This window comes from Aotus nancymaae, unplaced genomic scaffold (genome assembly GCF_030222135.1).
Source record: "Aotus nancymaae isolate 86718 unplaced genomic scaffold, 86718_ANA_hifiasm-v0.15.2.pri h1tg000007l, whole genome shotgun sequence".
Lineage (NCBI taxonomy): Eukaryota > Metazoa > Chordata > Mammalia > Primates > Aotidae > Aotus > Aotus nancymaae.
Genome location: NW_026988418.1, coordinates 8,822,137 through 8,848,085, shown reverse-complemented (window position 1 = coordinate 8,848,085; position 25,949 = coordinate 8,822,137). Strand labels below are relative to the sequence as shown.

Below are 25,949 nucleotides of genomic sequence, written 5' to 3'. Positions count from 1 at the left end.
GTATTGCCAAGATCCCAGGTCCAGAAACAAAGGGGAGGGGAAGGAGATGACACAGAAAGTACTGGCCTCTTTAAGAGCTGTGGCTTGGCATACCGCTTCCCATCTTTGAGTCTGTTTCTTCATTGGTGAAACGAGACAGTGGTACCTACACTTTGCTTTCATGAGTGAAAACATTTTGTGGTAAAATGCTTTTATTTGTTATGACTAGTAAGAGTTACCCAGACTCGACTATTCTTTAGGACTCTTGGAGAAAACACCTGGGGTGAAGCGACTAAGCTCACTGGATGACAAGATCCCCCACAAGTCACCATGCCCGAGACGTACTATCTGGCTGTCTCGAAGCCAGTCAGACATCTTTTCCCGAAAGCCCCCACGTACAGTGAGCGTCTTGGACCCATACTACCGTCCACGAGATGGTGCTGCCCGCACCCCCAAAGTCAACCCTTTTAGTGCTCGCCAAGACCTCAAGGGGGGCAAGATCAAGTTTTTTGACCTACCCAGCAAGTCTGTCATCTCTCTGGTATTTGACTTGGATGCACCAGGGCCCGGAACTATGCCCCTGGCTGACTGGCAGGAGCCCCTGGCCCCACCTATTCGCCGGTGGCGTTCCTTGCCTGATTCACCTGAGTTCTTGCATCAAGAGGCTTGTCCATTTGTGGGCCGGGAAGAATCACTATCTGATGGGCCCCCACCACGCCTAAGTAGTCTCAAGTACAGAGTAAAAGAGATCCCACCATTCCGGGCGTCTACCCTACCAGCTGCTCAAGCGCATGAGGCTATGGACTGCTCCAGTCTCCAGGAAGAAAACGGTTTTGGGTCCAGGCCCCAGGGAACCAGTCCATGCCCTGCAGGTGCTTCTGAGGAGATGGAGGTAGAAGAAGAAAGGCCAGCAGGCCCAACTCCAGCTACCTTCTCCACCTCAGGCACAGGCCTGCAGACCCAGGGAAAGCAGGATGGGTGAGGGGAGTTTAGTCCCTGTCTCACCTTGGGGATGGACCTTCAGCTGAAACCATATGGCCCCGTAGGTGCACAGCCTTGACTCTTCCCTGGAGCCCACAGAGCAGGCAGGCTAAGCCAAGCCAGCCTCAACTTCTGGGCTCCCAGTGCCCATTGGCTGTGTATGATGGGGAGGCAGCAGTGAGAGGCCTTCCTAGTTAGGGCCAACAGCTGATACCAAGCCTCTGAAATCCAGCAAGGAGGTCTGCCTCCCACCGGACCTCCCAGAGCACTTCCCTAGACAGGACCAGAGGATGTCTAGTTCTAGGCTGGGCTGGCAGGCAGCTATTACCCTGGTTCTTTCCCCACCCCAGGTCTGTCTCTTGCCCTTTCTTGGGGCATATAAGCTACTGAGTGGAATATGGAGCTGACCAGGAGGCCATAATGGGTATGGCTACTTCCTAAACCTGAAGATTGGGGTGCTTCTTGCCAGTATGTCTAAAACACTTGAGTAATTGCTGTTTGCACTGCCTGCATGGTCAGAAACTACATTTCTATGTAAGGGGAGGGCAAGGCAGCGTGGTGGTCATGGCTCTTAGCTAACCTATTCAAAGACCTTTTCCAGTTGATTAATCTATTTTCATATTTATAAAGAAGTCTTAATGTTCTGCCCCGTAAGACTTTCAACCTTGTGGTTGGGAGTGGGGCTGGTTTTGTAGGCCCTAGGGCCTGCTTCTATGTATTTGTCAACATGTGATACATTCAATTGGTTAAATGGTTTATACATGGACTGATTTTCTTCCCTTCCTGCTATGGCTGGAGCTTTGGGAACAGTCTTTCCTTACAGAGCTGCAATAAGAAATAACCAAAGATGAAGCTGGTCAAATATTTTCATAACTTGCTTCCGTTGATTTTTTTTTTTTTTTGCAAAACTTTCCCAAGACATTTTCAGACTTAAAAATAAAGTCGGTGTTACAGGTGCTGGTCAGCCTTCTTACTTGTACCTCAGACACTGAGATAAAGGAGGAGGTCCAGGGCAATGCACTGATATCTTCCAGGACACTCCCCGTCCCCTAAACTCAGTAGTAGTTGAGTATAACATTTACAGGCTAGAGAGACCCAAAATATGTTACACCTGAGTGCTAGGTGGAAGTTGCATCAGCTGCTGCCCCAAGCAAGCTTCATCTTCTGATTGTGGGCTTTGGAGGAACGAGAGAACTGGCTTTTGGCCACCGTGAGGGGTACAGCTTTGCCACTCAAATATATCTTATTGTGGCATTCAGGGAGCCAGGGTCCAGAGCTACTGGGCTGGGGTCCCTGGCTCACTTCCACATAGGCCATCACATAACCTGTCATAAAGGCATCAAAACCAGCTCGGTGCAATCCATCCCCAGGCACTGGGTTAGGACTAGCTTGGCTCCCTGGCACTTCTGAGGTAGCTGTATCAGCTATTTCAGGCCTTGCTGCCTTAATTCCTATCTCTAAGTCATTTTTGTTGCCTTGCTTGGAGTGAGACAAGTTCCTAGTTTCATCCTCAGCCGCTTCCTGCTCAGTTTCTTCAGCCTTGAGGCTATCCCCACGGACCTGCTTCTTGGGAGGACCATCCTTAGCTTCTTCCCCAGAGGTCTGTGTCCCCCTTAGGTTCAACAAAGCCCTCTTCCGTTTTTCCCGCCGTCGCCGTCGTCGCCGCTTGTCCTCTGCTGCAGCCTCATCAGTGTCAATGATAAGGTCAATGTCGTGGGACTGAGGACACTGTGGTCCCAGGGAGCACCAGCCATAAGCCTAGGGGTGGGAAAGAGTAAGCTTAGAAAGGGGCTCCAGGCATCAGAACCTCCCCTCCCAAGAAATAGGTGGATGCTCTCACCGAGAAGTTGTCACAGATGCTGGTGGGATGAGGACGGTGGGTTGCTGGGGGCAGGCAGCAGCGGTAATCAATATGGGCCCTCATGCTGGAAGGATAGTTGCAGAACTCCAGGGTAAGGTGTGGGCTGCCAGCTGCCCGCTGCTTCCCATTTTCCCGTTCACTGCAACAGCGCAAGAGGGTAATGGTCCACTAGCATATAAGCTCCATAAGAGCAGGTTTTTTGGGTCTGTTTTGTTCACTGCTGAATCCTCAGCACCTAAAACACTGCCTGGGCACATGGTAGGAGCTCAATAAATATCTTAAGTGAATGAAATAAACTCGTATCAGGTCCCGCCCCTTTCCCTCAACCATTTCCTCACCATTTCCGGAAGGCATATTCTAAGTAGGAGGCTACGAAGCGTGCATGAAACTCAGCAGCATATTTGGTGTCATAAATGCCTGCCGGGAACATCTCACACAGGTCAGCAGTGAAGGTTCCCAGACTCTCAGGGAGGTGTGCATAGAAGTTCTGGTACAGGAACACCAAGTCTATAAGGCCATTGTGTAGCACCAGGGGCCGGCGGGCTCGGATTAACTCCAGGAATAGGGTCCGTACTGACTGGCTCTGGCTCTCATCACCCTAGGTGAAAATAAAGTGGTCAATGAGAAGGACAGAGTCCCCCAGGGAGCCTCTTCTGCTGGACACTTACCAGGCTCCCCCACCTGGAATGCTGTCTTTCTCTCTACCTAACCCAACTCTACTGACCTTCCTCATACCAGTCTTGTTTCCCAAGCCCTGCCATTAGTGATTCCCCATACTCCCTAAGAAGCAGATTCTCCCCAGGCATCCAGCCTACGGTAGGAAGAAATAAACTCACGAAGGGGCAGGCCTCGAGGCTAGGGAGGCTGGAGGCTTACCTTGTCATTGCCCTTATGGTAGGGGATGCCCTGGGCATACTGCTGGTTGAAGTTGAAGCCATGCTGTATCAGGAACTGCACAGACTTTGGTTCTATGACATACTCCTCCATGCACAGCAGAGTGAGATTGAACACTTGAGCCATATAGGAATGTTCACCCTGGGAGAAAAAGGAAGTCTGCTATATCAAGATTTTAGGGAGCTAAGCTACAAGGACGCAAAGGCTTAAGAATGATACAATGGACTCTGGGGACTCGGGGGGGAAGGGGTGGGAGGTGGGTGAGGGATAAAAGACTACATATTGGGTACAGTGTACACTGTTAAGTTGATGGGTGCACCAAAAGCTTAGAAATCACCACTAAAGAACTTATTCATGTAATCAAACACCACCTGTTCCACATAAATCTATTGAAATTTAAAACAAACAAAAAAACCTATCAAGTTAAAAGAGATTTGGGACAAAAAAACTTCATATCTGATGTTCTCCAGAATCTCTCTACCCTCCTCCCCACAGCCAGACCTAGGACAGGGGTGAGATCAGCCCATACCTTGTCTGGCTGCCGCTTGAAGCAGGCAAGGCCCAGGGAGAGGACAGAACGGGTCCTGGCAGCATGACACACGGCCTTGTAACGTTCCTCGATGCACCTTGGGGTTCGGTTTGGGGGTTACTGTGGCTGGGAGTTAGCCCCATGAAGGACCCAAACCACCCAGGTCTGTGACCCCCCTCCCACCACCACTCCACAGTTGAGGGTGGGCACTAAAGAGAACAGGGCTTATACTTACTGGTTCAACAAACTCTTCCTGTCCCCAAGCCCACTCAGCTCCTGTAGGTAGGTAAAGGGAGGGCTGTGACAGGCCCCCAGCACCAGCCCCTTCACAACCACCTGCCCTCCTTGTTTCCCAGTTCTCACCGTGTCCACAGCCACGAAATTGGCTGTCTTTATGGCTAGCAGGAGGGATGGCCACATCTCCTTAAAGTTGTTGCTTTGAACATCTACTACAGGAACCCGGACTAATAACTCCTCCACAGATGTTGTGCTCTTGCGGACACCACCTAGGGTAAGGAGGGTGATGGATGTTCATGCTTAAGGAAAGAGCCTAGGGGAACAAGCTAGGCCACGGTGATGGTGGTAGTTTCCATTGGTAGCTTTTCCCACAAGCCTTTGTATCCCACGCGTTCTACACACAGGACTCGGAGAGTGCCCTGAATTTGGGGAGAGGAAGCCTGGGTCTTCCAATGGCTTATACGAGCCTGGGAAAATTACTTCCCACCTCGCTGTCACAATCCGTAGAGGAGAAAGTTGGACTAGATGACCTTTGAGATTCTTTTTTTAACCACGTCCTGCAGGAAACATTTAGCAGGGCTTGAGGATCTCAGCTTCCTTAATATCCCACAGGGATCCATACTACTGTTCTCATGGTGCCCCAGCGCCACAAACAACAGTTCTCAGAGCCTCATAGCGCCCAACTCCAGAGCTCCCAATACGTCCTACCTTCCTTTGCACCACAACGCCCAATCCACTTCACTGAACTGAATCACAACTATTATTACTAACCGTTATGAGCTCCAGACTACATCTCCCGCCATGCCTCCATCAGCCCCATACTCCCAATGCTCTAGGCTTTTGCAGCCCGAGCCGCGGTGCACATCGGGACTTGTAGTCTCCTCGTGGCTAGTTCAGGCGGAAAGTGTAATCCTCTGAAACCTGAGGAGTCTCTAGAACTATGAACCCGAGGCCTTCCCCTCTCCCGAGAGCAGAGGCTTTGAAGGCTACCCCTGGGAAGCCGCTCACCGTCGGAGGCTGCAGGAGCTGAAGCTGCGCCATCGTCACTGTCGGCGGCCATGACACCGCTCGTCTCCCGCCTGAGTCGTCTGTGGGTACGCAGGCCTTCCGCTCCGTCTCCCTGCGCGGCTCAGACAGTCGGGGATGGGGCGGGGTCTCGCCGTCAGGTCGCCGAGGGGTCGGACTTCCGTTCAGACCTCCTGGGTCTGGCACGGGGAAGGCAGCTAGGCGCTCGCTAGTTGCCTATTGGCCGGTGCAGCCGCCTCGCCGCCGGGGTGGACTCGAACCACGCCTCCTGGAGTGCGCCGGAAAGCCAGGCGCGCTAGAGCGCGCGGGAGGTAATCTTTCCCGCACTCGTGGCGGAAACGCGGGCCCCCGGTGTCCTGCTGTCTTCATCAGCGTGGGCCGGGGGTGGGGTGTGTTGGGGTGGCTGAGTTTGGACTATCCAGAAAAGGTGACGCTGCCTGAGCTGAGCTTAAAACACGCGCAGGAGTTAGGCTAGGAGAGGGTCGTGTGGGGGAAAGAGGGTGTTCTGGGCATCGGTAAATTACCAGAGGGGGTGGAGAGCTCAGTGCTCGCCAGAAAGTGAAAGAGGGGAAGAGTATGCCATCAGAGGAGTCTGAGGAGCGGGTAGGGCAACGGACTAGTAGGGAAGCTTTTGAAATAATCCAGTCGACCGGGCGCGGTGGTTCATGCCTGTTATCCCAGCACTTTGGGAGGCCGAGCTAGGCCGAGGTCAGGAGTTTGAGACCAGCCTAACCAACATGGAGACACCCCGCCTCTACTAAAGATACAAAATTAGCTGGGCATAGTGACGCATACCTATAATCCCAGCTACTTGGGAGGCTGAGGCAAGAGAATCGCTCCACCCGGGAGGTGGAGGTTGCGGTGAGCTGAGATCGCGCCGTTGCACTCCAGCCTGGGCAGCAAGAGCGAAACTCTGTCTTAAAAAAAAAAAAAGGAAAGAAGTAATGTAAGTGATAATGTGAATTGAATTAAGACTGACAGTATGGATGGCGAGGAAGGGACAAATTGTGAAGCAGCTAGGTGGTATACTCGACCTAGAGGGTGACTGAACTTGAAAGAGGTTCCTATTGGAGATTATTCCTTCCCCAAACACTCCGATTCCCATCCACCTCTGCGTACCAACTCTCCTTGGTTACTCATTGTTTATAGTTCATCTTCAGCTTCTCTCAACTGAGTCCATTTCATCATTATTCAGAACTGCTTGGGCCAGGCACAGTGGCTCACGCCTGTAATCACTTTAGGAGGCTGAGCTGGGAGGATCGCTTGAGCCCAGGAGCTCAAGACTAGCCTCAGAGAATAAATGCGTGAGATAAAAAAAAAAAAAAAAAAAGACTAGCCTGGGCAACATAGTGAAACCTTGTCTCTACAAATAAATATTTAGGCCGGGCGCGGTGGCTCACGCCTGTAATCCCAGCACTTTGGGAGGCCGAGACGGGCGGATCATGAGGTCAAGAGATCGAGACCATCCTGGCCAACATGGTGAAACCCCGTCTTTACTAAAAAATACAAAAATTAGCTGGGCATGGTGGCACATGCCTGTAGTCCCAGCTACCCGGGAGGCTGAGGCAGGAGAATTGCTTGAACCCAGGAGGCGGAGATTGCAGTGAGCCGAGATTGCGCCACTGCACTCCAGCCTGGTGCCTGGCGACAGAGCAAGACTCTGACTAAAAAAAAAAAAAAAAAAAAAAATTTCAAAATTAGTTAGTCATGATGGTGCCTGTAGTCCCTGTAGTCCCAGCTACCTGGGAGGCTGAGGCGAGAGGATGGCTTGAGCCCAGAAGGTCGAGGCTGCAGTGAACCATGATCTTGCCATTGCACTCCAGCCTGGGCAGCAGAGCGGCAAAGTGAGGGACACGCTGTCTCTTAAAAAAAAAAAAACTGTTCGGATTTCTCCCATCCTAAAAAGGTAAACTCTCTTTTGACTCTCCCCCATCCCATTAATTCGTTTAACAAGTATTAATTCGTTTAATAAGTATTTATTGTGTATAGTTTACCTGGCACTGACTGGACACACACCAGTCAACAGAAGAGAATCAGTCCTTGCACTCATGTAGTTTTTTTACAGTCAAGTTCAGGAAGCACACAATGATGGAAAGAATCAAAGTAATGTGAAATTACATGGATGTAAGAGCTACAAGGCAGAAGTACATGATAGGATGAGACGGCAGTGGAACCTGATTTGGACTCGAGAATTTAATTTCAGTCAAGACCTGAAAAATGATTAGATGTTAGGTAAAGCGTAAGAGTCCAAACAGGAAATGGGTTGTGTGAGCCCCAAGGTGGACAGACACACTTGAAGTGTTTAAGCAACTAAATTCAGTCAAAGTTGGCTAGAACACAGTGAGAGGGGATGAGGTGAATGGTGCCCGGATCATACAGCCCCCAAGGCTGTCATAAGAGTACTGCCTTCTTTTTTTATTTTATTTATTTATTTTTTGAAACACATTCCAAATGCTAGCTGAGGACAAGAGTACTGCCTTCTAAGAGAAGGGTGTGGCAGCCAAATACCTCCAATGACCTATAAAGATAATTTGTGACCCTCCCCTCCCTACCCCATCTGCTGTACTTCTCTGACCTCTTCTACCACTCAGCCCCATCTCATTCCATTCTTTTTTTTCCCTTTTATTTTATTATTTATTTTTATTTTTTTATTTTTTAAGGCTAGTCAAGTGAAGCAGTGGGAGTGGAGAAGGAACAAAGAAATCTGTAACTGGTCAAGAGTTTTTTTTTTTAATTTTTTTTTTTTTAATATGATGGGGTTTCACCATGATGGCCAGGCTGGTCTTGAACTCCTGACCTCAGATGATCCACCCACATCGGCCTCCCAAAGTGCTGGGATTACAGGCGTGAGCCACCGCGCCCGGCCATCTCATTCCATTCTAACCACATTGACCTACTTATTGTACCACAGACATACCAGGCACCCTCCTTGGGGCCTTTACAATCACTTAGAATGCTTTGGGTCTACCTTGACCACGGTCTTTAAAATTGCAACATTATACTCCACCTTGGCACTCTTTTTCCCCACTTGCTCTAATTTTTGCTTTTTATGCTAATATTTATCACCTAACATCCTATGAAATTTACTTATGTTCATTATTCCTTTTCTGTCCCCATTAGAATATAAGCTCCCTGAGGGCAGCAACTTTTGGTGTTTTATTTACTGAAGTATGCCAAGTGCCTAAAACTGCTTGGGACATATTAGGGACTCCATAAATTTTTGCTCAATCTTTTTTTGTGTTTGAGACAGGGTGTTGTTGAGCCCAGGGTGGAGTGCAGTGGCATAATCATAGCTCACTGCAGCCTTGACCTTCTGGGCTCAAGCTGTTCATCACTTCAGCCTCCAGAGTAGTGGGATTATGGTGTTGAGCCACCATAACCAGCTTGCTCGAGAATTTAATGTCCTATAGTAAAGGCCTAGAGTATTTAAAAAAGAAAGAAAAAGGAAAAAAGAAAGGAAGAAAAGAGGGAGGGAGAAAAGAAAGAAAATAAAAGAATATAATGGGGTACCACCAGGCGCCGTGGCTCATGCCTGTAATCCCAGCACTTTGGGAGGCCGAGGTGGGCTGACTGCTTGAGTTCTGGAGGTCGAGACTAGCCTGGGCAACATGGTGAAACGCTGTCTCTAACAAAAATACAAAAATTAGCTGGGCCTGGTGGTGGTGTGCACCTGTGGTCCCAGCTGCTTGGAGTCAGGGTAGGGTATTGGGGTGGGAGGATTGCTTGAGCCAGGGAAGCAGAGGTTGCAGTGAGCCAAGATTTCACCACTGCGCTCCAACCTGTGTGACAGAGTGAGACCCCATCTCAAAAAAAAGAATGGGAAGCCATCGAAGGTTATAAGGAAGGAAGTGACATGATCCAGAAAAGGTTGCTTTGCTCTTTGGAGAATGGATTGTAGAATAAATATGGAAGTAAGCAAGTTTGGTGAAGGATGTTTGGCTATGAAGGGAAGGAGGGTGGGACTTGATTGTATATGAGCCAAGGGAAGAACTTCCCCTTTACTCTCTGAAGATCTCCTGAAAAATAAACTCAAAAGGCAGATTAACTAGAGAAAAGGCATACAAATGTATTAACATGCACACTGAAGAACCACAAAGTGATTACCCATCCCCCTACAGAGTTCAGAAGTTTATATACTGTCTGGCAAAACATTATGGGAGGGGTAGAAGAGAAATTCTGTTTTTTGTTTTGTAGAGATGGGGGTCTTGCTATGTTGCAGGCCTAGTCTCGAACTCCTGGGCTCAAGCAGTCTTCCTGCCTGACCTCCCAAAGTACTAGGATTGCAGGCCTGAGCCAGCATGTCCAGCCCTATTTGTTTAAGGAGATTCTGTTGAAGGGCAATAAAGGATTACTAGGGAGAATGGAATGGGGACAGAGATTAATTTGAAAATAGTTCTCTTTGGAATTTGAATGATTATGAGAGGTAGACAATACCTCATAAAAGGGTTTGTTCAGGTATGGTTTCGTGTTAGTCTTAGCAGGAAGGGAAGACAAAACAAGTATTCTTTTCAGTGGGTTTGGACTTTAGGCAGATAAAGAATTCCAGACAACTTCATCCTGGCTTTGGGAGAGTCTGTGTGGGGTGGAAGGATCAGAAGGACCTTCAGGCTTCTTGAGTTCAGCATGTCAAAGTGCCATATTTTTGGGTATTGGTTTCTTTTTTTTGAGACAGAGTCTTGCTCTGTCTCTGTTGCCCAGACTGTGCAGTGGCATGATCTCAGCTCACTGCAAGCTCTGCCTCCTGGGTTCAAGCGAGCACATCCGGCTAATTTTTTTGTATTTTTAGTAGAGATGAGGTTTCTCCATGTTGGCCAGACTGCTCTCAAATTCCTGACCTCAAGTGATCCACCTGCCTTGGCCTTCTGCAGTGTTGGGATTACAGGCGTGAGCCACCGCACCCAGCCTGGGGTATTGGTTTCTGAGCTCCAGCAGTTAGAAGGGATTAGAGGAGCAGGACCCTGAAGAGGTGGAAGTTGAGACAGGGCAAATGGAGGTAGATTTGAAGGGTTTTTTTTCTCTGAAGGAGGAGGCAAGCTCTTACGATGCAAATGAGGTGATAAATCAAAGGTTTGGCGGGGGTCGGGGGGTTAATACAGAGGCTTAGCAGGGACTACATTTTATCACGTGTAAGAGTGCACATTGTGGATTTGAAAGAACAAGTTGCCTAATCTCCATAAACCTCAATTTCCTTATAACTAAGATGGAGGTGATACTGGTAAATACTTCATGGAGTCACCAGGAGATTGAGATATCTGGTAAACCTCTTCATGGGGTCTGACAGAGTGAGCACTCACAAAGTATTAGCTCCTTTTAGCTGTTAGAGAAAAGGTAGCCTTAAGAACAGTCAGGGAGCAGTGAAAATCAACCAGGCACACTTTCTCATTGCTAATGGTCAGCCACCTATGGTTTACTAGATCAGGAAAAGATTAGGAATAAAAATAGCTCATCTCTATTCTCCCACTGATTTGCCATCTGTTCTTAGGCAGATCTTTTGTCCCTCTGATCCTTGGTTTCTTCTAGGATAGAATGCAGATTTTGGGGTCAGGCGTGGTGGCTCATGCCTGTAATCCCAGCACTTTGGGAGGTAGAAGTGAGCAGATCACCTGAGGTCAGGAGTTTGAGACCAGCCTGACCAACATGGAGAAACCCTTACTCTGCTAAAAATACAGAATTAGCTGGGCATGGTGGCACATGCCTGTAATCCTAGTTACTTGGGAGGCTGAAGTAGGAGAATCGCTTGAACCCAGGAAGCAGAGGTTGTGGTGAGCCAAGATTGCGCCATTGCACTCCAGCCTGGGCAACAAGAGTGAAATTCCATCTCAGAAAAAAAAAAGAATGCAGGTTTTGGACTAGATGACTACTAAAGGCTGTTTCAGTGTAACCATGCTACATCTCTAAGAGGCAGAGAAACCATCTACCCCAGTTCTCCCAGGCACACCTAAACAACCCCTATCCATACACAGTTACAATAAGCATCAGAGATACACAAATGCTCCCAAACAGGAGGCTTTGGTCCTGGACCCATCCCAGCCCTGGCCTCTCAATCTTTGCATGTCTCCAGGGCTATAACACTAACCCCCTTGAGGCCACTTGCTCAGCTCTACCAGTTGTGTCTCAGTACTGCAGCCAGCCGAGGGTAAACCCATGAGCATCTTGAGAGTGCTTGAGAAAAGCTGGACCCTATGTGAATGGTGTAGGGAGGGAAGTGGCTTTCACCCCTGGAAGGCCTCAAGTTTCGGCCTCATTGTGACTGACTGCTTTGGCTGGGTCTTTTTGTTTCAGGTCATCATGAGGAAACCACGAGCAGCCGCGGGAAGTGGTCACAGGAAGCAGGCAGCCAGCCAGGAAGGGAGGCAGAAACATGCTAAGAGCAGCAGTCAGGCCAAGCCTTCTGCCCCTAATGGTAAGGAACTCAGTTGTGGTCCAAGGCTCATCGGCCATGAAAGGGGGCAGATTCAGGCTGGGAAGGGATTGTGATAAGTATCATTAAGAGACTTACAAAGGGCCAGATGTGATAGCTCACACCTGTAATCCCAGCACTTTGGGAGGCCAAGGCAGGTGGATCCCTTGAGCCCAGGAGTTTGAGACCAGCCTCGGTAACATGGCGAAACCCCATCTCTATGCTCATGTGGTGGTGAGCGTCATGTAGTCGCAGCTACTCGAGAGGCTGAGGTGGGATGATTGCTTGACCCTGGAAGGCAGAGGTTGCACTGAATGGAGATAATGCCACTGCACTCCAGCCTGGGCAACAGAGCCAGACTCTGTCTCAAAAAAAAAAAAAGAAAAAGACTCACCAAGGGTGTAATTCTGACTATATTGCTATGTGACATTAGGATAATTGCTCTGGGCCGGGTGTGGTGGCTCACGCCTGTAATCCCAGCACTTTGGGAGGCCAAGGCGGGCAAATCACAAGGTCAAGAGATCGAGACCATCCTGGCCAACATGGTGAAACCCCGTCTCTACTAAAAATACAAAAAAATTAGCTGGGCGTGGTGGCGCGCGCCCGTAGCCCCAGCTACTCAGGAGGCTGAGGCAGGAGAATTGCTTGAACCCGGGAGGCGGAGGTTGCAGTGAGCCAAGGTCGTGCCACTGCACTCCAGCCTGATGCCTGGTGACAGAGTGAGACTCTGTCAAAAAAAAAAAAAAAAGGATAATTGCTCTGAATGGCCGCTTTCTTACCAGTCAAATGGAACAGTAGTTCAGCATTTCCTCCCTCATGTGGCTTTCATGGGACCAAATGAGTTTATGAGCCTGAAAGTGTTTTGTAAATAAGAAAGCCCTGCACAGGTATAAGTTATGGCTGGCTAAAACTCTTAGGTTTTCATTACGGCTCAGAAACAAAGAAGCCAACAGTACCACCCTGAGAAAATTAAGGCCAGAAACTTAGCCACGGTTACATGCAATTATAGAACTCTGGTCTGACTCCGGCTCCAAAGCTTAAGTAAGGGGGTTGGTTGGAGGAAGCCCTAAGTGGGAGCGTACTGCCACAGGCTGCTGTGTCCTGAGACCCTGGTGCACAGCTTGTGCAGGGATGATTTCTGAGTGTCCTGGGGCTCCAGCAGGCCTGGCCAGACAGCTAGAAGAGGTGGTATTGCAGGCCTCTGTCTCCCCATACCATCTATTCAGAGACATAGCCGAAGTCACAGCCTTCCAAGGAAGTCTGCTAAGCTGGTATGACCAAGAGAAGCGGGACCTACCCTGGAGGAGACAGGTAGGCAGGCGAGGAACAGGGACAGTGGGTGGGAGGCAGGCACCATCCCCCTCCACCCTAACTCCTCATCTGGGGTTACATTGACAGGCAGAAGATGAGGTGGACCCGGACAGGCGGGCATATGCTGGTCAGTACATCTCCTGAGAGCAGGGCACTTTGCGTTGAGGACCTTGGGTCTGGGGGCTGTGGGCCAGGATAGTGCAGGTCAGCAGTGTCCTCATGCCAACTCCTTTCCCCCAGTGTGGGTCTCAGAGGTCATGCTGCAGCAGACCCAGGTTGCCACGGTGATCAACTACTATACCAGATGGATGCAGGTGACTCCAGGGGAGGAAGGGGAGGGTCATGGGTCAGACCCCAGATGAGAGCCTCTACTTTGGGGTGGGTGTAGAGAAGGCTTCCTCTACCACCCTCACCCTTGACCTTGTCTCTTTCTGCCTGCCTGTGGCTGTAGAAGTGGCCTACACTACAGGATCTGGCCAGTGCTTCCCTGGAGGTGAGAGCTACCCAAGGGTAGGGGGAATAGGACTAATGGAGGGACTGATGAGTGATCTCTTTGACCTCTGATCCCACCCACAGGAGGTGAATCAGCTCTGGGCCGGCCTGGGCTACTATTCTCGTGGCCGGCGGCTGCAGGAGGGAGCTCGGAAGGTAAGGGGATGGCAGGAGGGTGGGAACCTAGGAGTCTTGGTGTCTCATAAGCTTGAGTCTTGCACTCCAATCAGGTAGTAGAGGAGCTAGGGGGCCACATGCCACGTACAGCAGAGACCCTGCAGCAGCTCCTGCCCGGTGTGGGGCGCTACACAGCTGGGGCCATTGCCTCTATTGCCTTTGGCCAGGTAAGCCCACAGCCCACCCCCATTTTGTGTATGCTCAGCCTCCTTCCTCCCAGCCCAGGCTGACTCTTTGGCTCCTCTGTGCCAGGCAACCGGTGTGGTAGATGGCAATGTAGCACGGGTGCTGTGCCGTGTCCGGGCCATTGGTGCTGATCCTAGCAGCAACCTTGTCTCCCAGCAGCTCTGGTAGGATGTCGGGGTGACAAGGGTGCTTCAGGGGTGTCTGCAAAGGAGCTTTGGCTCATAGCAGTGTTCCCTTCTTTTAGGAGTCTAGCCCAGCAGCTAGTGGACCCAGCCCGGCCAGGAGATTTCAACCAAGCAGCCATGGAGCTAGGGGCCACAGTGTGTACCCCACAGCGCCCACTGTGCAGCCAGTGCCCTGTGCAGAGCCTGTGCCGGGCACGCCAGAGAGTAAGCCTAATTGGGAAGGGGCAGTGAGGAGTCCTAAGGAGTGACTCTGCCCCATGACACCCAACCCTGTGCCTCTCAGGTGGAGCGGGAACGGCCCTTAGCCTCACAGAGCCTGTTAGGCAGTCCTGACGTGGAGGAGTGTGGTGAGCACCAAACCTAGCCCTCTCCCCAGCCCTTCCTGGCCCTGTCAGAAGCCTCATTCCAGTTCCTCCTCTAACCTGAGTAAGAGTCTGCATAACCCGGCCAAAGCCTGCTCTCTAGGCTTGGCACCTAAGCACTCTTGGCCTGAGTAGGGCTCGGGGATCTCCGTTCCCAGCTCCCAGCACTGGACAGTGCCAGCTGTGCCTGCCTCCCTTGGAGCCCTGGGACCAGACCCTGGGAGTGGTCAACTTCCCCAGAAAGGCCAGCCGTAAGCCCCCCAGGGAGGAGAGCTCTGCCACCTGTGTTCTGGAACAGCTCAGGGCCCGTGGGGGTGCCCGAATTCTGCTGGTGCAAAGGCCCAACTCAGGTACCTGGATACTGTGCATGGAGGGCAGTGGTGTGAGTAACAAGGGAGAATGGAGGGAATTGGCAGCTGACGCCCGACCCCTGCCTGCCTGCCCTCCCTCTCAGGTCTGCTGGCAGGACTGTGGGAGTTCCCGTCTGTGACCTGGGAGCCCTCAGAGCAGCTTCAGCGCAAGGCCCTGCTGCAGGAACTCCAGCGTTGGGCTGGGCCCCTCCCAGCCACGCACCTCCGGCACCTCGGGGAGGTAAGTGAGCAGCGGGAGGGCCAGCGATGTTGGCTTTTGAGGCTATATCCACAGGCCTATTTGAACCCCTTGGCCCTTCCTCCAGGTTGTCCATGTCTTCTCTCACATCAAGCTGACATATCAAGTATATGGTCTTGCCCTGGAAGGGCAGACCCCAGTGACCACTGTACCACCAGGCGCTCGCTGGCTGACCCGGGAGGAATTTCACACCGCAGCTGTCTCTACCGCCATGAAAAAGGCACGACCTTTGTTGTCTTTGTTGTACTTCTTTGTGTTTCCTACGTGTTCTACATGAACATATTACTGTGTAAACAGAAAAAAAAAAGCATGATTTTATTGATTGAGACGGAGACTCACTCTGTTACCCAGGCTGGAGTATAGTGGTGCGATCTTGGCTTACTGCAACCTTTGCCTCCCAGGTTCAAGCAATTTTTGTGCTTCAACCTCCTGAGTAGCTGGGATTACAGGTGTGCACCACCATATCCAGCTGTTTTGTACTTTTTGTAGAGATGGGAGTTTTACCATGTTGGCCAGGCTGGTCTCAAACTCCTGGCCTAAAGTGATCCACCCGCCTCAGCCTCCCAAAGTGCTGGGATTACAGGCGTGAGCCACCGCGCCCGGCTTGTTTTTTATTTTTTATTTTTATTCTTTGTGGGGGAGACGGAGTCTCTCTCTGTCACCAAGGCTGGAGTACAGTGGTGTGATCTCAGGTCACTACAAACCCGGATTCCCAAGTTCAAGTGATTCTCCTGCCTCAAAGCGTGCACTACTCTAGGGTCCACTGCCATGTTGGGTGCCAGATGTAGGGTCCAGCCCTACAGGGTTCTGTGAGCCTCTCCTGGCTGGTGCAGAGATGAGAAATTGTAGAAATAAAAGACACAGACACAGAGATAGAGAAAAGAGAGTTTGGGCCCAGGGGTCCACTGCTACACAAATCGTGAAGATCAGCAGTGGCCCCGAATGCTGGGACACTCTCACTTTTATTGAGTTGCAAATCTGGGGGCCAGGTAGGTAGGGCACGGTCTTGGTGGTCGGAGACTGGGGGGCAGGGTAGATAGGATGTGGCAGTGATAGGGTCAAGTACATCACATGTCATTCAGGTAGGGGGTCAGGAATTTCTGGCACCTGAAGTGAGGTAAGGATCATAATGCATGAGCACCTTTTCCATACTTATCAAGAAATAACTAAAACATTAAGATTTATATTACTATTACTATTACTGATTATCTTTTCTAAGAAAAAAGGAACCACGTGCAGAAGTGGAACATGCGAGTAGACATGGAATGCAACCGCTGGAGCACAGCGTCACATAGAGACAGTTAAGCCCCTGGATGTCTGCAGGCCCACCTGACAGCCATCAGGCCTCGCCACAAGAGCTTGGAGAAGCGGAGTTTTCTCCTAACTTCCCCAGGAAGGAGATGTCTCGGCCATTTTGGACGTCTCCTTACTTAGCTGGCTAAACAGCGAGCACTTTCCCAACGCTGGCCCTGCTGCACAGCTGAGGCACCCTCCAGCAGCCCTTATGCGGGTGTGACAGAGGGCTTAAAGCATCTTGCCTTAGTGTCATTCATTTCACAATGTCACCCCAGGTTCACACTTCCGACCTGAGACGCATTAGTAAAAGAATTAAGATCACCTATGAATAACTAAGATCACATATGAATAACTAGTAACTACTACAGTTATATTTCTAGTTACTTTCTTCTTCGTTATTTATATGGAAATAGGCTGAGGCTTTTTGCTCCTGCCTTGGCGCTTATGGGATCTCCCTACTACACACCGCCACACCTGGCTTTTTTTTTAATTTTTGGTAGAGATGAGGTTTCACCATGTTGGCCAGGCTGGTCTTGAACTCTTGACCTCAAGTAATCCACCTGCATCAGCCTCCCAAAGTGCTGGGATTACAGACGTGAGCCACCAAGCCCAGCCCTGATTTTTTTGTATTTTTAGAGATGGGGTTTTACCACGTTTGCCAGGCTGGTCTTGAACTCCTGGCCTCAAGTGATCTGCCCACCTTGGCCTCCCAAAATGCTGCGATTACAGGCATGAACCACCATGCCTGGCCAAAAAATAAGTACTGGGACATGAAGTAAGGGCAGAACACCAGTTTGGCACTTTTGGAAAAAGTGCCAGCCCTGTCTTCCCCGTCTTCTTGACTAGGTTTTCCGTGTGTATGAGGGCCAACAGCCAGGGACCTGCAAGGTAAGTCTCTTAGCCCCCTCCCAGCCGTGTTTCCCCAGGCCTGAGTCCATGGGTTTTTAGTCAGTTAATTGATGTATGTTTGGGTGAACATTCTCCACTCCAGGCTTCACTAGAGAGAGGACTAGGTCTTGACCTGGAGACCTTGCAGTAGGGGGTGCAGGGTAGACGGAAAGGAACAAATTGATGAGGACAATCCAGTGTCACAGGTGTGTCATGTGCTGGGTTTTGTGGGATATGAACTGGGGAGCCATCAGTCCTTTTTTTTGAGATGGAGTCTCACTCTGTCGCCCAGGCTGGATTACAGTGGCCTGATCTTGGCTCACTGCAACCTCTGCCTCCTGGATTCAAGTGATTCTCCTAATTCAGTCTCCTGAGTAGCTGGGATTATGGGCGCTTGCCACCACGCCTGGCTAATTTTTGAATTTTTAGTAGAGACAGGGTTTCACCATGTTAGCTAGACTGGTCTCGAACTCCTGACCTCAAGTGATCTGCCCACCTCTGCCTCCCAAAGTGCTGGGATTACAGGCGTGAGCCACCACACCCATCCATGGGAGCCATCAGTTCTATCTGGGAGGCAAGGATCAGCAAAGGCTGTTTGGAGGAAGCAGCTGGTAATCTGGGTCCTAGAAATCAATCATTTCTTCAGGTTTGGGAGGGGAATCAGCCGTAGCAATGTTCTTTCAGGTCCCAAGAGTAGTGTGTGAGCAAAGGTGGGGCTCAGTGCAGTCTGCAGTAGTGCTTAAGGAGCTGTGAGCAGTTGCTTTAGCTGGAAAGGTCAGCAGGGCCTGCTGGGTCAGTCAGGGTGTGAGCCCCAGGCCGCTGACCCATTTTAGATGGAGGAAAGAGGACTCAGATTTGCATTTTTAGGACAATTCGATTCCCTCAGGCAACCTTTTGGAGAGTTGATTGGTGGGGCAGATAATTGAGGCAGGATGAAAGCTCTACAGCATTCCAGGCTAAGCCTGAGCTATCTGTAGAGTCGGGGAAAGGGAAAGAGGGCAAGGAGAGGATTGTCTGCTCCCCCACTACTACAAGGCCTCCCTCCTTTCATTTTTTTCACAGGGTTCCAAAAGGCCCCAGGTGTCCTCTCCATCCAGTCGGAAAAAGCCCAGCATGGGCCAGCAAGTCCTGGATGATTTCTTTCGGCCTCACATCTCCGCGGATGCACCCAGCCTCAACAATGCAGCCCAGTGACACCTCTGAAAGCCCCCATTCCCTGAGAATGCTGTTGTTAATAAAGTGCTTATTTTTGTAGTTATTTTGTGTTTTATTTTTGAGATGTGGGTCTTGCTATGTTTCCCAGGCCAGTTTTGAACTCAAGTGATTCTCCCACTTCAGCCTCCTAAAGTGTTTGTATTACAGGCATGAGCCACCATGCCTGCCCTTTTGTAGCTATTTCGGAGACTTCCACCCTCTCCCTAGTCCCCTCACTCCTCACATCTGAGGGAGGGACCCAGAAAGTGGTGACATTGTGCTTGGTCCTGACTTCCTCTGGCTGAACTCCCAGCCAGCCCTGGGTAGATGAGATGGGTCCGTGTTCTGTCCAGACTGATCTGTCCTCCATCCCCCAGGAGAAAGGCAAGGCAGCTGCAGGGAGCACCTGCCACTAGCTGACACCCAACACCCTCTGTCTAGGTCTCAGGTCAGCTCTGATTAGAGCAGTGGCATCACTCTGGAGCAGGTAGCTGGGCTCAACTCTCACCCAGACCTTCCCCACCTGCAGTGGTTGCTCCCTCGGGGGAGAGGAAGCACAGAAGATTTGTTCTGTTTTAAATTCCTACCTCAAGTATGAAATCATTTATTTTGGGCTATGTTATATACAGAGTGAAACAATACAGAAAAGCAAATGGCTAATAATGACAGGATTTGAGGATTGGGTGGGAAGAAATAGAATCAGTGGGACACAAGGAGGATTCCAAAGTATTAACCAATACTTTGTTCTGTTTTCTAGTTGTGTAATTATTTTATTGTTCTTTGTATCTTGCATATTTATTATAGACTGTATATAAGAAATGTTTTAGTTTTTAAAAGTCCCACCTCCTTGGAGCCCAGTGAAAAACACAGCTTCTGGCAGGTACTGATGAGATGGAAGTCATACGTGCCCTCGGAAGGCAAAGCTTCTCACTAGTTGGGCCTCCTGTGGATGTTAAGTTCTGTGCTGACCTCCCCAGAGTGCAGGACAGCTGGCTGCAGCCAGCTTTGAGCCTCCTTAGGCTTCCTGGCTCCGGGCAGCTTGCTCCTGTACAGACTGCCACAGGGCTCTGATGTTGCCCTGACCAAAGCCAGTGGCTCCCTGCCTCTGAATCAGCTCCAGGAAGAAAGTGTCCTCAGTAAAAAGGGACTTGGTGAAGACCTGAAGCAGAAACTTGCCTTTATCACCATCTAGCAGGATCCCGTGCCGGGCAAGCAGATGAGGCTGGTGCCCTGCAGCTCGGATCTGCCTCTCCTTTCCTGGCTGCTGGTAGTATGCGCCAGGGGGAGTCAGGAACTGGCCCCCAGCAGTTGCCACCCCTTCAGTGGCCTCCATGATGTTAGGCGTATACAGCCCCACGTGCTGCAGCCCTGGCCCCTTGTGCCGGGCCAGGAACTGCTCCACCTGGTCCTGTCCTGCCGTGGCCCTTGGCAGGGGCTCAGCCAGCACGAGAGTAGGGACAACGCTGCCCGCCTGGGCCTGCAGGGCTGTGAGCCTTAGTCCTCCGAGCCCAAACCCTGCTGCTATTTCGAGGCCCAACTCGGGATCCTCCCCTGGGCTCAGCGGCAAGTGGCAAAAGCCCAGGCAGTCGTGGAACCAGCGCAGAAGTGTGGGAGAGCTGCCAAGGGTGCAGGCCAAGGTCAGGTGGTCCACGTGGCTGACCCATCCGGGGCCAGACGCAGAGAGCACGGGCCTGAAGCCGGGCAGGAAAGGTCCGCGGTAGCCGGCGCGCTCCAACAAGGTCAGGCTGAGGTTGCCAGCGGGTGAGTTGACCACGGCGTAGGTGGCGGCACCCTGCGCGTCCCGCACGCGAACCGGAGGGACGGGCACGCTGCAGCCCAGCGCTGCCAGCTCCCGGGCTGCGGCGCCGGCGTCCGCCACGTCGAAGCACAGGTTCGTGGCGCTGGGCACGGCGTGACGCGGGTCCAGGCCGTACAGTGGCTCTCCTGGCCCCGCGCCCTCGTTTACCAAAAAGACCGCGTCGCCGCTGCGCAGGGCCAGCTGACGCCAGCCGTCCGCCTCCCGCGAAGCCAGGGGCTGGAAGCTGAAGAGGCGCTGCAGGTCCCGGGCGAGGGGCTGCCCCGCGGGCACGTGGAAGGTGATATGGCACAAACGAAGGGCGGGCGCGGCCATGGCGCTCCGGCTGGCGACCTGGATTTGTCCTTTTGGGACCGCTCACTTGTGGTTGGGGACTTCGGGACTCTCAGTCCTGGGCTGATCCTTGGAATTTTGCGGAGTCCAGTTTTTCCCGCAGAGCACGTTCCTCGCTTTCTTCCGGAAAGAAGTCACCGGCCGACCCCCGAGAGCTCGCGGTTCTCCCTGCAGCGCCACCCCAGCCAGGAGCAGCCTCGGGACCACCGGGTCTCACTGAGCTGAGCTGCGGGTTGTGAGAACCACGCGGAGCCGGTGCACCAGCCGAGCCGGAGAAAGAGGGCGGAGCCTGTGACTCCGCCTTTGACTCCCCACCCTCTCGCCCACACCCTGTCGCCTAGGATACTGCGGGGTCGCCGCGCTGCTCCTTCCCAGGGCCTCAGGTCCGGTCATGTCCTTGGGCACTGAGCCTCCTTTCCCCAGCCCAGGAACTCACAATGATGGCTGCCTTCACTCGGCGCCAGACGCTGGGCTCCCACTCATCTCCCCAACCTCACAGCGAAGAGACTCAACCCCGGTTCAGAGAGGAGTTGGAATTCGCTCTCCACATGTTTTGAGACAGGGTCTCACTCTGTCACCCAGTGGCACAATCACAGCTCACGGCAGCCTCGGTCTCCTGGGTTCAGGCGATTTTCCTGCCTCAGCACACACATAGCAGGGACCACATGCCTACGCCACCACACCCCAGCTAATTAAAAATGATTTTTTGGCTGTTCGCGGTGGCTGACACCTGTAATCCTAGGGAGGTGTAAACTTTAGGAGGCCGAAGTGGGCAGATCACAGGGTCAGAAGTTTGAGACCAGCCAGGCCAGCATGGTGAAACCCTGTCTCTGCTAAAAATACAAAAATTAGCCGGGCGTGGTGACAGGCACCTGTAATTCCAGCTACTAGGGAGGCTGAGGCAGAAGAATCACTTGAACCCAGTGTAAGGTCTGACCACACCGTGGACAGCATGGCGACCCCCATGAACCACATGTACACCTCTGGAGGACTTTCCGGAATTAGAAAACCTGAAGTAGCTGGAAGGAAGAACGATTAACCCCTGCGGAGCCTACTTAACTTTAAGATATTCTCTGTTGTTCCTTATTCCTGCCCCAATTGATAAGGCCATTGGACTTTGTAACCTCATGACTCCACACCCGAGGACCCCCTCCTAGCTTGCAAACCTACTACTCCCTCCCAGTTTGCAAAGAACCACCCTAGGCCGGGTACGGTGGCTCACGCCTATAATCCCAGCACTTTGGGAGGCTGAGGCGGGTGGATCACGAGGTCAAGAGATCGAGACCATCCTGGTCAACAAGGTGAAACCGCGTCTCTACTAAAAATACAAAAAAATTAGCTGGGCATGGTGGTGCGCGCCTATAGTCCCAGCTACTCGGGCGGCTGAGGCAGGAGAATTGCTTGAACCCAGGAGGCGGAGGTTGCGGTGAGCCAAGATCGCACCATTGCACTCCAGTCTGGGTAACAACAGCGAAACTCCGCCTCAAAAAAAAAAAAAAAAAAAAAAGACCACCCCCTAAACTTAACTTTTGTAACTTTCCACTAACATCCCACAACCTATAAAACCAACTACTGGCCGGGCGCCGTGGCTCACGCCTGTAATCTCAGCACTTTGGGAGGCTGAGGCGGGTGGATCACAAGGTCAGGAGTTCAAGACCAGCCTGGCCAAGATGTTGAAACCCCGTCTCTACTAAAAATACAAAATTAGCTGGGCGCAGTGGTACGTGCCTATAATCCCAGCTACTAAGGAGGCTGAGGCAAGAGAATTGCTTGAACCTAGGAGGTGGAGGTTGCAGTGAGCCGAGATCGTGCCATTGCATTCCAGCCTGGGTGAAGAGTGAAACTCCGTCTCAAAAAAAAAAAAAAAAAAAAAACAAAAAACCCAACTCCTGGCTGGGCGTTGGTGGCCCACGCCTGTAATCCCAGCACTTTGGGAGGCTGAGGCAGGAGGATCGCCTGAGGTCAGGAGTTCGGGACCAGCCTGACCAACATAGTGAAAACCCGTCTCTACTAAAAATACTAAAAATTAGCTGGGCATGGTGGCAGGCGCCTATAATCCCAGCTACTCGGGAGGCTAAGGCAGGAGAATCACTTGAACCTGGGAGGTGGAGGTTGCAGTGAGCCGAAATCGTGCCATTGCACTCCAACCTGGGCGAGACTCCATCTCAAAAATAATAATAATAATAAAACCAGCTCCTATCCCACCACTCTTCGCTGATGCCCTTTTTGGCCTCAACCCACCTGCACCCAGGTGAATAAACAGCCTTCTTGCCCACACAAAGCCTGTTTGAGGGGTCTCTTCATTTAGCCCGCACATTTTAACACCTGGGATGTGGAGGTTGCAGTAGCTGAGACCATGCCTTTGCACTCCTGCCTGGGCGACAGAGCGAGACTCAGTCTCAAAAAATAAAATAATATGAAATAATAATTATTGTTTTGTAGAGATGGGACCTCGCTATATTGCCCCAAGCTGGTCTCAAACTCCTGGGCTCAAGCAATCCTCTCACCTCAGCCTCCCAAAGTGATGGGCAGTCTCTCAGCCACTCCTGTCTCTCTCTTCAATCCCACTTCTGTCAACATCATTTAACCCCTTGTCCCAAGCAAGATTTGGAGGAATAAAACCTGATGGTTCAGGATCTGAAAGGAACAGCTGCCCGGCTGTCCTTCTCCCCCTTCCCCATCCTCTAAGGACTGGAACTCAGGTTCTCCTTGCTCTCTGCAGCTTCCTGACTTGGCATTGAGTCAGAGGAGATTTTGGCAGGGGGTATTTCTGGCTCTGGAACCCAAAATTGTGTGAGATGAATGGATTGAGGAAATTCGGAGTCTTCTGGAACTTCAACTGAGTGGCCCTTGAAGGGTTAGGGAAGGGCATCCAGGAAGGGCCAAAGGCATAAGCAAAACTCAGTAAGAATGTGAGCCAAACTCTTAGAGGAGCAAGGGGTATGCTGTCAGGGAGGCATTTAGGATGAATGCCACAGCCCAAGGCATCACAAGAGATTCCTTTGTCAGGCAGCATGATCTGTTGGGTTTCACTGGCAAGAAGGAGAAGGATGTTATGGGGGACAAGGGCCTGGCTGGGTGTTCAGGCCTGCAGGCAGGAGGGCAGTACCCAGGAGCTGGTCAGGGTGGTAAAAGGTACTTGGTGCTACTCTGCAGACCAGTGAATGGGAGGCCATGGGTTCCAAAAGCCAAATGGACCTGGGTTTGAATGTCACCTGCAACACTTACTGTCTGTGTGGGCAAGCTGCTTAACTTCTCTGAGTTTAGTTTGCTCAGTAAAAATGGGAATAATAGTGCCTACTTCATAGAGTTGTGATTAAATGAGGTGGAGTAAGTGCTCAGTTAATAGTAGCTGTTGCTATTGTAGTTATTGTTTTAAATTTTTTAAAATTTTATTTTGCCACATGTTCTAATATTTATTTATTTTAAAAAGTTTTTTAGAGATGGGGTCTCACTCTGTCACCTAGGCTGGAGTGCTGTGGCACGATCAGTTTGTCACCCAGGCTGGAATCTCACTGCAGGCTCCAACTCCTGGGCTTAAGCAATCCTTCCGCTTCAGTCTCCCAAGTAACTTGGGACTACAGGTGCACAATGCCTGGCTATTGTAGTTATTGTTTTATTCTATCTCATGATACAATGCCAGTGGCACCTCCCAGGAGGTGTTGTGTGGCCTGCTAGAGAGATGGGAGCAGGGGCTCACTGGCATGGGCCAAAGGCTAGGCAGCCTAGTCAATGAGCAGCTCTCCCCAAGGAATCCTGGGTAGTGAGAAAGGAAAATAAATCTTGGGGGCCCCAAGTCACTAAGCTAAAAGGAAAAGTCAAGTTGGGAACTTCTTAGGGCCAATCTGCCTCCCATTCCATTCAAAGTCACTGTAAAAGTTAAAGAAAGACGAAAGAAACATGAAAAGTGACTCAATAGTCAAAGACAGGTTTATTTTGGAGAATAAACCTGTGAGGGGCTTCTGGCTGATTTCCGTCAGGAGTGCTCTCTGTTACAAACTAAAAGAATTTATTGGTGAGAGAGCTTAGAATGTCTCTGTGTTGGGGAGAAGTTTATGGCAGGGTTGGAATGTCTCTGGTCAGATGGGAAGTCATCTTGGGGCTGGCATCTCTCCAGTCAGAGTGGAGGTTATCTTGGGGCTGGCACATCTCTGGTCGGGAAGGGGTTTGGTATGTTTCTGGTCAGAGACGTTATTTCTGGTTTATGGTCATGCTGACCTTAGCCATTAGGCTAATGCCCTTTGGATTTAGGCAGTTTTCGATCAAGGCGAAACTTAAAATGGCAGTGCTTATCCAAGATGGCAATGCTCCTGCTCTGTCAGTCCAGACCCTGTAGTGATAAAAAGGAGGAGGGGTGGCCAGGTGCAGTGGCTCATGCCTATAATCCCAGCACTTTGGGAGGCCAAGGCATGTAGATCACTTGAGGTCAGGTGTTCAAGACCAGCCTGACCAACACAGTGAAACCCGATCTCTACTAAAAAAAATTACAAAATTAGCCAGGCATGGTGGCTCACGCCTATAATCCCAGCACTTTGGGAGGCCAAGGGGGGTGGCTCTTCTGAGGTCAGGAGTTCAAGACCAACCTGGCCAATACAGCAAAACCCCATTATCTACCAAAAATTAGCTGGGTGTGGTGGCATGCACCTGTAGTCCCAGCTATTTGGGAAGCTGAGGCAGGAGAATTGCTGGAACCTGGGAGGCACAGGTTGCAGTGAGCCAAGACCATGCCATTGGTAGAATGAGATTCTATCTCAAAAAAAAAAAAAAACAACAAAACACCGCCCCTCGTCCTTTTTTTTTTTTGAGACAGAGTCTTACTCTGTCACCCATAGTCTTACTCTGTAGCATGATCTTGGTTCACTGCAACCTGCGACTACTGTGTTGAAGCGATTCTCTTGTCTCAGCCTCCCAAGTAGCTGGGATTACAGGCATGCACTACCACACCTAGCTAATTTCTGTATTTTAGTAGAGACGGGGTTTCACCATGTTGGCCAGGATGGTCTCAATCTCCTGACCTTGTGATCCACCCACCTTGGCCTCCCAAAATGCTGGGATTACAGGCTGAGCCACCGTGCCCAGCCCACATAGGCCTTTTAAATTGACTTTGATGGAACTTTGTTCCATAGATGGAATCTGAGATAAAATCTTTTTAAAGCCAAGCCCAGCAATGGATTTGTACCATTAAATACCTAT

The 25,949-nt window shown here is 51.0% G+C and overlaps 4 protein-coding genes across 25 annotated transcripts in view; 2 read left to right on the top strand and 2 right to left on the bottom strand.

The window, feature by feature from the left end:
• The window catches only part of TESK2 (testis associated actin remodelling kinase 2), a 150,677-nt gene extending 148,761 nt beyond the window's left edge, over window positions 1-1,916 (top strand). For 3 of the 4 annotated variants that reach the window (XM_064372287.1, XM_064372289.1, XM_064372288.1), the window contains exon 11: window positions 240-1,916. In XM_064372287.1, the coding sequence (XP_064228357.1) occupies window positions 240-961 (722 nt within the window). In that variant the 3' untranslated portion in view covers window positions 962-1,916. The remainder of the gene's footprint in view (window positions 1-239) is intronic. The other variant, XM_064372290.1, reaches the window with a different exon arrangement.
• Window positions 1,698-5,625, bottom strand: TOE1 (target of EGR1, exonuclease). Of its 2 annotated transcripts, none has more exons than XM_012434744.3 (8): window positions 5,490-5,625; window positions 4,608-4,750; window positions 4,480-4,520; window positions 4,245-4,341; window positions 3,698-3,856; window positions 3,160-3,419; window positions 2,801-2,960; window positions 1,698-2,718 (listed from the first exon to the last, which is right to left on the bottom strand). In XM_012434744.3, exons 1-8 carry the CDS (start codon window positions 5,539-5,541, stop codon window positions 2,095-2,097), a joined length of 1,536 nt encoding a protein of 511 aa, XP_012290167.2. In that variant the 5' UTR covers window positions 5,542-5,625; the 3' UTR covers window positions 1,698-2,094. The 2 variants fall into 2 exon arrangements, with proteins under 2 accessions (XP_012290167.2, XP_012290169.2); XM_012434746.3 differs by lacking the exon at window positions 5,490-5,625 and adding an exon at window positions 5,253-5,314.
• Window positions 5,355-18,667, top strand: MUTYH (mutY DNA glycosylase). Of its 18 annotated transcripts, none has more exons than XM_012434743.2 (16): window positions 5,355-5,571; window positions 11,790-11,910; window positions 13,070-13,218; window positions 13,306-13,345; window positions 13,459-13,532; window positions 13,670-13,711; window positions 13,795-13,866; window positions 13,941-14,054; window positions 14,140-14,237; window positions 14,318-14,462; window positions 14,542-14,605; window positions 14,779-14,970; window positions 15,075-15,211; window positions 15,297-15,449; window positions 17,372-17,413; window positions 18,476-18,667. In XM_012434743.2, exons 2-16 carry the CDS (start codon window positions 11,796-11,798, stop codon window positions 18,605-18,607), a joined length of 1,569 nt encoding a protein of 522 aa, XP_012290166.1. In that variant the 5' UTR covers window positions 5,355-5,571; window positions 11,790-11,795; the 3' UTR covers window positions 18,608-18,667. The 18 variants fall into 18 exon arrangements, with proteins under 18 accessions (XP_012290166.1, XP_012290159.1, XP_012290158.1 ...); XM_012434736.2 differs by having other exon boundaries at window positions 5,355-5,575; XM_012434735.2 differs by having other exon boundaries at window positions 5,355-5,575; window positions 13,067-13,218.
• Window positions 18,668-19,175: 508 nt separating this feature from the next.
• Window positions 19,176-20,993, bottom strand: HPDL (4-hydroxyphenylpyruvate dioxygenase like). The gene has a single exon (XM_012434462.2). It carries the CDS (start codon window positions 20,736-20,738, stop codon window positions 19,623-19,625), a length of 1,116 nt encoding a protein of 371 aa, XP_012289885.1. The 5' UTR covers window positions 20,739-20,993; the 3' UTR covers window positions 19,176-19,622.
• Between the last annotated feature and the right edge of the window lie 4,956 nt (window positions 20,994-25,949).

What these genes read in the sequence shown, in the direction of transcription:
- TOE1 (XM_012434744.3), bottom strand. Translation starts at nt 5,541, where the DNA reads ATGGCCGCCGACAGTGACGATGGCGCAGCTTCAGCTCCTGCAGCCTCC. An exon ending in AGCTCCTGCAGCCTCCGACG is followed by an intron (nt 4,751 to 5,489) that starts GTGAGCGGCTTC and finishes TCCTTACCCTAG; the next exon opens with GTGGTGTCCGCAAGAGCACA. An exon ending in AGGAAGAGTTTGTTGAACCA is followed by an intron (nt 4,342 to 4,479) that starts GTAAGTATAAGC and finishes CCGAACCCCAAG; the next exon opens with GTGCATCGAGGAACGTTACA.
- MUTYH (XM_012434734.2), top strand. Translation starts at nt 5,540, where the DNA reads ATGACACCGCTCGTCTCCCGCCTGAGTCGTCTGTGG. An exon ending in ACCTACCCTGGAGGAGACAG is followed by an intron (nt 13,219 to 13,305) that starts GTAGGCAGGCGA and finishes TTACATTGACAG; the next exon opens with GCAGAAGATGAGGTGGACCC. An exon ending in TCCTGACGTGGAGGAGTGTG is followed by an intron (nt 14,606 to 14,778) that starts GTGAGCACCAAA and finishes CTCCGTTCCCAG; the next exon opens with CTCCCAGCACTGGACAGTGC.
- HPDL (XM_012434462.2), bottom strand. Translation starts at nt 20,738, where the DNA reads ATGGCCGCGCCCGCCCTTCGTTTGTGCCATATCACCTTCCACGTGCCC.